Source organism: Lolium rigidum, chromosome 5 (assembly GCF_022539505.1).
Source record: "Lolium rigidum isolate FL_2022 chromosome 5, APGP_CSIRO_Lrig_0.1, whole genome shotgun sequence".
Classification (NCBI taxonomy): domain Eukaryota; kingdom Viridiplantae; phylum Streptophyta; class Magnoliopsida; order Poales; family Poaceae; genus Lolium; species Lolium rigidum.
Window position 1 is genome coordinate 12874102 of NC_061512.1, and position 8638 is coordinate 12882739.

Genomic DNA, 8638 nt, shown 5'->3' on the forward strand with positions numbered 1-8638 from the left:
AGAATCCACCACCATCGCCATCGAAGGAGTAATTCATCATCGGTATTGGCATCCCCTTGGTTTGTTCCAAGCTTGGGGGAGTGCCGCGGTATCACATCATCACTATCTTTATCTTTTACTATCAAGTAGTGCCATATCATGAGTAGGGAAGTTATCATATAGAATAGTTTGCAGTGTGGAAGTATCTCTCTCTTAGTTGGTTATCTATGTATCCGTTGGTGTGAGTTATCGTTATGGAATATTAATGAGAAGTCTTATCATTTACTTTTTGCACACCTTATTTTAGTTTGCAATTTCTTTTATATGATTACTCTTGACATTAGTATTGATATCACTTTGGGAGCATCAAGTAAATCTATTTGGTTTTGGCAAACTTAGCATTGGTCAATAGCAACAACACCTTGATGTTTAAATAGAAAAGGGAAATACATGTAGATATATTACTCTATTATCTTTATGATAATGAGTTTAGTATTCTGAAGTTAAAATTGCTTGTGCTTATGAGAAAGATGCATGATTGTTTCTATCACATGTATATTTGTTTGTTTCCCTCAACCTTTATGCTTGCTATCAAACCTTGCTAGCCAAAGACCTGTATTGAGAGGCAATACTTCTCATGCATCCATAACCTTAGACCAAACCCATGCCATTTGTGTCCACCATAACTACCTACTATGTGGTATTTTGCGCCACTACAAGTAAATACTTCATGTGCTACCTTTAAACAATTCAAACTATATTACTCTTTATTTGTGTCAATGTTTTATAGCTCATGAGGAAGTATGTGGTGTTTTATCTTTCAATCTTGTTGGGCGGACTTTCACCAATGGACTAGTGGCACATCCGCTTATCCAATAATTTTGCAATAAGAGTTGACAACAGGGTTCCCAGCCCCAATTGATAACTTTCATTAATAATTCTCTTCACATGTTTTGCCCTGATTTATCAGTAAGCAACTTAATTTTGCAATAGACACTCCTCCATGGTTTGAGAAATGTTGGAAGGCACCCGAGGATTCGGTTAGCCATGGCTTGTGAAAGCAAAGGTTGGGGGGAGTGTCATCCATAATAAAACTAAAATACATGTGTAAACAAAAGAGAAGGGGGATGATCTACCTTGTCTGGTAGAGATGACGTCCTTCATGGGAGCCGCTCTTGGAAGGTCTGTTTGGCAAGGGGGTTAGAGTGCCCACTACCATTCGTTGACAACAACAAACACCACTCAAAATCTTACTTTTATGCTCTTTATATGATTTCAAAACTTGAAAAGCTCTAGCACATGATTTAATCCCTGCTTCCCTCTCGCGAAGGGCTTATCTTTTACTTTTATGTTGAGTCAGTAAACCTATTTCCCTCTATCTTAAGCAAGCAATTGAGTTGTTGTGAACCAACCATTTATGCTATGATTTAGTTAATCATGTCTTTTATGCTTTCTTGTTTAGTACAAATTTTATCTGAATGAATATGACTTTGAAAGTTATCAATGTTTATGAGAAGATTGCTATGATTAAGGATGAAAGCCCTGCCATATAATTCTGTTATGAAATCTTTGCTTAGAAGATAAGTGCAATTCGTTAATAGTTCTCTGACCAAGAACAAAGTTTGCCATAACCAATCATGATTTCCTATGCACCTTTACTTGTGATTTCTCTTTACTTATTTCGAGTTGAGTTATATGAAGAGAATGTTTACTAGAATGTCTTGTGCGAATCAATATGATGCTTCTTGTCCGTATTTTATTTATCGACTCTTCACTCCATAAACATGTGGTCTTGTTTATTGAGCTCAGTTTTGCTTGGGGACAAGCGAGGTCTAAGCTTGGGGGAGTTGATACGTCCATTTTGCATCACTATTTTATATCATAATTTGTCGTTATTCATTTATATATTTCATATTTAGAAATGATACTTATGTTATTTCACCTATTTTGCATGTTTCATGATCATTGGAGAATTATTCACCGGAGTCGGGATTCTCGCTGGAAAAAGCACCGTCGAGACACCATATTTCTGAAGATCAACAATTGACGGCAATTATACGAAAAATCCTATTTTTCCAGAAGACGAAGGGAGCCAAAAGGAGGGGCCGAGAGGGGCCACCATGGGCCCCCCATAGGCCGGCGCGGGCCCAGGCCTGGCCGCGCCGCCATGTGGGGAGGGGGCCCACAACCCCCTCTAGCCGCCTCTCCTTCGCGTACTTCTTCGTCTTGAAAACCTAAGCCACGGGGAGTTACGGAGAATAGACAGAGCCGCCTCTGCAGGGCGGAGAAACACCAGAGAGAAAAGAGCTCTCCGGCGGGCAGGAATCCGCCGGGGAAATTCCCTCCCGGAGGGGTAAATCGACGCCATCGCCATTGTCATCGAGCTGGACATCATCTCCATCATCATCATCATCATCTCCACCATCTACACCGCCATCTCCACCGCTGTATCTCGTCACCGCTGTAACGATTTGGGTTGGATCTTGATTGTTTGATAGGGGAAACTCTCCCGGTGTTGATTACTACTTGTTATTGATGCTATTGAGTGAAACCATTGAACCAAGGTTTATGTTCAGATTGTTATTCATCATCATATCACCTCTGATCATGTTCCATATGATGTCTCGTGAGTAGTTCGTTTAGTTCTTGAGGACATGGGTGAAGTCTAAATGTTAGTAGTGAATTATTGTTGAGTAGTATTCAATGTTATGATATTTAAGTTGTGGTGTTACTCTTCTAGTGGTGTCATGTGAACGTCGACTACATGATACTTCACCTTTATGGGCCTAGGGGAGTACATCTTGTATTCGTTTGCTAATTGTGGGGTTGACGGAGTGACAGAAACCTAAACCCCCGTTAGTATATCGGTGCAGGAGGGATAGCAGGATCTTAGAGTTTAAGGCTGTGGTTAGATTTATCTTAATTACTTTCTTGTATTTGCGGATGCTTGCAAGGGGTATAATCACAAGTATGTATTAGTCCTAGGAAGGGCGGTGCATTAGCATAGGTTCACCCACACAACACTTATCAAAACAATGAAGATTAATCAGCCGTATGAAGCGAAAGCACTAGACTAAAATCCCCGTGTGTCCTCAAGAACGTTTGGTCATTATAAGTAAACAAACCGGCTTGTCCTTTGTGCTAAAAAGGATTGGGCCACTCGCTGCAATTATTTCTCTCGCAATTTACTTACTCGTACTTTATTTATCTGCTATATCAAAACCCCTTGAATATTTGTCTGTGAGCATTTACAGTGAATCCTTCATCGACACTGCTTGTCAACACCTTCTGCTCCTCGTTGGGTTCGACACTCTTATTTATCGAAAGTACTACGATACACCCCCTATACTTGTGGGTCATCAGCAATCAACCAAGCCAAAAGTAAGACCAAGTGTATCGGGTACACACGCAAAGGCACACGCAAAAGCTAGCAAATATGGTGTTAGGTGAGGATGGTGGAAAACCAAAAGACGAAATCCAAAATTGAGTATGTTGTTAAAAGTGGGTAAGGTCCAAAAATCAAGTGTCAAAGTGGAGATCACTATAAACACGGAAAAATGTGGAACTCACACATGAGATGAGCGGGGTTAGTGCAACCAAGGAACGAGCGGAAAAAGGAAAAACCCCTAAGCAAGGGTGCTCAATGTAACACTAACGCAAGAAGAGATCGAAGCTAGGTTGCATAGAGGAGAAACACCAAGATTCGCACGAGGTCTCTCTTCTCTATCTCTCTTGCTTGCTTAAAAGCTTTTCAACTCTTTTTGTATCGGTGGCACTTTGCACTTTGATTTTCTCTTTTTTTTTCACTAGCACACTATGCTCTTACTCTTTTGCTTGCCACTCCCGAGCTCCACTTATGAGCTTTACTCACCCAACGCACACCCTCACGGTCGGGACCTCGTGCGATGTTTCGCAACACTCGAAAAGCTTCGCTCGTGGGATAGATCGCAAAAAGAAGAGGGCTACAAGGGTACTGCAAGTTATACCTGCGATGGTGGAGATGATGGTGGTGGTGGTCGGCGGTGGTGTTAGTTGGCGGTGAAGACGTGAGCCCAGTCGGTGGCCCGGTCGGACCGGGTCTGGCGCCGGCTGCTCCGGTCTGGGGTTCGGTCTGACCGGTCTCTGGGCCGGCTGGTCCGGTTGGTGGCCGGTCGACCGGGTGTTGCACCGGCTGGTCCGGTCTGGGGGCCGGTTGACCGGCCTCCTCAACCGGATTTCGCGAATCTCTCTCTTGTTCTTCCCCAAACCAAAACCAAAAGATCAAAACGACGGGAAACGATGGAATTGGAGGCTAAAAGTTGGGGAAATAGTAGATCAAGCACAATAACACCAAATCCACGGACCAAAACCACTCAAACGCAACCAAATCACAGATCCGTCCAAAGGCAATTTGGGGTTATTTTTTGGAAAAATTTCTAGAAACGAAATCGGGTGGGTGGAGGGTCAAAATCGCGGTAACCAAGAGCTGTTGATACCATATGATGAGATCTGAGATCTAGGGTTTGGCCTGGTCTCGCGATTTGACCCAAGATCCAAGGGGAAAAGGTGGGAGAGCGCGAGGAACACGAAGAACACGATGAACACCGGTACTCACACACGCACACCAACCCGATACACCCGATACTTACCCCCGTGGCTCGATGGACCACGCCAATAGAATCACCAAGGAAGAGGCACGCGGCAGAATTTCCGGTGAGAGATTGGTGTTGGAGAAAAGGAATTGGTAAGGGAGAGAGAGTGTCTTGCACTAGAATCTCACTCAACAATACCCAAATCAACAACAAGAGTGGCCTTGATTACAGAGGGATGCTTGTTCAAGATGGATGCTAACCCTAGGGAGACTAAGCTCAAAGTTGGTTTAAGTTTAAAATTATGTCTAAGGGGTAAAGGAGGGGTCCTGGGTCCTTATATAGGCATACATGGCCAGCAAGGCGAAAAGGTACATAAGTGGATAACTTAGGCAGTTTGGTGGGGAATTCCCGACGGATCCGGTCCTGGGGCCGGTCAGACCGGGCCTGGCGTCGGAGGGTCCGGTCGTGGGGCCGGTCGACCGGTCTCTAACCGGAAATGTCGCAGATCTCCGTCCGGTTGGCTTCCGGTACGACGCCCGGTCAAGACCGAGGGGAAATCCGGTTGGCGACCGGTTGACCGGGCCTGGGGCCGGATGGTCCGGTCGTGAGGCCGGTCGACCGGGTCCTGCGCCGGCCAGCTTCTCTTCTCCCTTCGAGCGCTTCGATTGTCTTCGGGTCCAGCTTCTTGGGCATCTTCTCGACCAGCTGCTCCTCTCCTTCCCTTGACCATGGCGTGTCATCCTCTCCGGGGTCTTGATGCTCCATGTACCTAATAACACAAAGTGTGTCGGCATGAGGTAGCATTCCATCCAACGGGGTACCGAGATCGAGGGTAGCGAGGAGCGAGTTCACCTTATCATGTAGCGCTTTAGCTCGAGCCCGTGTCATTGGTCCACTTGGGGGACTTGTTGGTCTTGGTGAGGAGGTGTCCAAAGGCCACCCCGCATCAACTATATGAGTGTCTGATGTATGTCCGTGGATCAAGGCATAGGCAAGTTATTGAAGATTTTTTTAGAAAAAGCAAGTTTTAGATTATAAAAACTATGTTCGCCAGTCTTCACGCATTGCGAGAATTTCATGGAGTTATTTCCTAGAACAGGGAGTATGATGACACATTATATGCACATAGATTCCCGTTCAGATTTCATTGGTCTGAAACCTGGTCTATTGACTAGTTAGTATCAAAGATTTCTCCTGGAAAGCCACGACCCGGAAGAGCAAGTAACATAGCTCTACGACAACACCTCCAAGAAGGTATACAACGACGGGGTGTGCCGTTCCCGGCACCGACCAAAAGGCTGAGGTTAGGATTTCGCCTAGGGCTCCTCCACACCTCCCAAAAGAGGTGAACAGCCGGCAGATCCGCAACACCAAAGTGCCAAGATCACCGGTGGACGTAGCTTGCAAAAATATCTCTCCGCAGATGTACGCCAAGCTCAACTTTATGATGTATTGCAGCATCACCTCCCGCCACCCCAGATGTCATCACAAACTCAGCCGACGGGATCATATTGGCATGAGGCCCTAATCTAGCTACCACGAACTCCTCGCCGGTGAGACCACCGACAACATGCATGGGGCCATCGCCTCGACGTCTTCCATGCCCCTGAGATCGAGAAAGATCTGGCATACGCCACTCAAGACAGAACCAACCAGATGTCACCGAATCGGAGCGCAGTTGAAGCTCAACCCCCACGCCTCGGACTAAACGACACAACACCCCTGGACCGCGCCTATCTCCGGCCTTCGGAGTCACTGGCGCCGCCATCCCCGAGATCTAATGACTGCAGCACCACCCGCTGCTCTCCTCCATCCACCGCGCTAGGCCACCGGCGTCGCTGCCACAATCACTGGCCTAGCGTCGCTTCCACACGCACTGATTGCACCCGTGTGCGCCGCCCGACCAGACATACATGATCCGTCGGACGCCATGATCGGAGGATCCCACACCCATTTTGGAAATGGGACCCGCCATGGCAGCGGCAGACATACATGATCCGCCAGACGCCATGATCGGAGGATCCCACACCCATTTCGGAAATGGGACCCGCCACTGTAGCGGCAACGTCAACAGGGAGTGGCCGCCCACACGACCACATCGATAAGGGCCGCCACCACCAACCCAGGGCCAAGGACCAAACATACATGATCCGCCGGACGCCATGATCGGAGGATCCCACACCGATTTTGGAAATGGGACCCGCCACTGCAGCGGAAACGTCGACAGGGAGTGGCCGGCGGCTGGGGACGCTATGGTTTCCCCCAAGCCCCCAGAGGAGGGCGGCATGGGGGCAGCTTGAACCACAACGTGATCAAGTCAGAAGGAGATGGTGTGATTTTCGCTCAGAGGAGAAGAATTTTACGAAGAAGAAGCAACTGTTTTGTCAGCGTACGCAGAGATAGTTGTTTCTTCACCCGAGAAAACTCTCTATACAGGGGAGGGTTTGGTCGGCGGCCGTCCCTTCCACCTCTCTGGCAGCCCGGCTCTCCTCCACGGTTGGCTTACTCTTATCCTGTTATTGCCCACATAATTATTGCTGAAATGCTACATAAATATTGTTGAAATATTGCTAAAATTTGTTATTCTTAAAAATTGTTTCAATATACATAGTGCGTAAATACATGGATATCCGGCGGATGCGTAAACACATGGATATCCAAGGATATCCGGCAGATTTGGATTTGGAGCGACATTCATACCCATGGATACTTTTGTGGGCGCAATAGAGCGAGGCAGATGTATTTGAGCATACCCATGGATACTTTTGTGGGCCCCATGGATACTTTTATGGGCGCAATAGAGCGAGGCAGATGTATTTGAGCATGAATCTGGTTTTGGTATATCCGTCCAAACCCGCTCCATTGTTATCCTTACCTGTACGACTCAAAAGAAGAATGGATCTAAACAGGGACGTGTCCAAATTAGGTTTCCTGGGTCATATAATATATGGAATATATTCCGGCCGGCCGGCCTCCTTTTGAATTTGTCAAAAAATAACCTATATATCTATATACAAGAACGGGTATAGCCGTATAGATATGTGTATATCTAGACAACCTTTTTTTCCAAACGGAGGGAATACATGTACATACTTGTAAAATTCACGATACGCTGGTTACATGTACATACACGCATAATCGAGAACATGTACATGCGTGTTTCTGTTCCGTACTACGCTGGCTAGCTACGAAGACACGTGTATACTTCAGCTGTTGTATACTACACACGTACGTACACGATGTAGCTATTCCTTGGTCTTGAGCTTGGCGCCTCCCCTGACGCACGACTTGACCAGGCTCTTCAGCCCCTTCTTCTTCCTCCCGCTCCCAGTCCCATTCCCGGCGCTGTTCATGCTACTGCTCAACCTACTCGTCCTCTCCGGCGTGATCTCCATGCTAAAGCTCGACGCCGACAGGCGCTCCTCCTCCATCCTGAGCACCCGGTTCTCCAGGAACGCGATGCGCTCCACGAGGCTGCCCTTGGCCTTCGTCTCCCGCAGCAGCTCCTCCGCCGGCCGGCATCGGCCGGTCGACCGGGGCGTGGTCGGGGACGACGAGGATAACGTGGTGGGCGTCGAGGGCGAGGTGGAGGACCTGGCGCTGCCGTGGCGCATCTCCTCGAGGTACCCCACCACCAGGTCCAGCCGGTCCACCCGCGCCATCATGCTCCCCGCCGGAGGATGCAGCTGCCCACTGTGGCTCTGGCTCACCGCCGACGAAGCCATCGGTGCTGTGCAAATACCAGGAAGTATATCAATCTCGGTCGATGTTATATCAACTCCTAGCTGTGGTTTGTTGCAGAAAGACGTCCAAGGATATGATGTCGAATGGATCAGCAGGTATAAATAACTGTGTACTCGAGCCGCCATGGCCGACATGCCTCGGAGCTGCACGTGTCGCCTACGTCTACGTGGCGGCATGCATGCATGCAACGGTGGTGCATGTGCTGATGTCAGTGGATGGCTATCGTAACGTACGTGTCCTGCTTCTCGTCCGCTAAGAGCATGTCTAACAGCCCCGTATTTCGCTGCCCCGTATAAGTCTCTTTTTTCGCCCCGTATCGAAAAACTGCTCTATTTCGAGCCATT

At 47.7% G+C, this 8638-nt stretch overlaps 1 protein-coding gene across 1 annotated transcript; it reads right to left on the minus strand.

Annotated features, from left to right (window-relative positions):
• Positions 1 to 7795: 7795 nt before the first annotated feature.
• Positions 7796 to 8275, minus strand: LOC124655629. The gene has a single exon (XM_047194493.1). The coding sequence runs from the start codon at positions 8273 to 8275 to the stop codon at positions 7796 to 7798; it is 480 nt and encodes a 159-aa protein (XP_047050449.1).
• Positions 8276 to 8638: the final 363 nt, after the last annotated feature.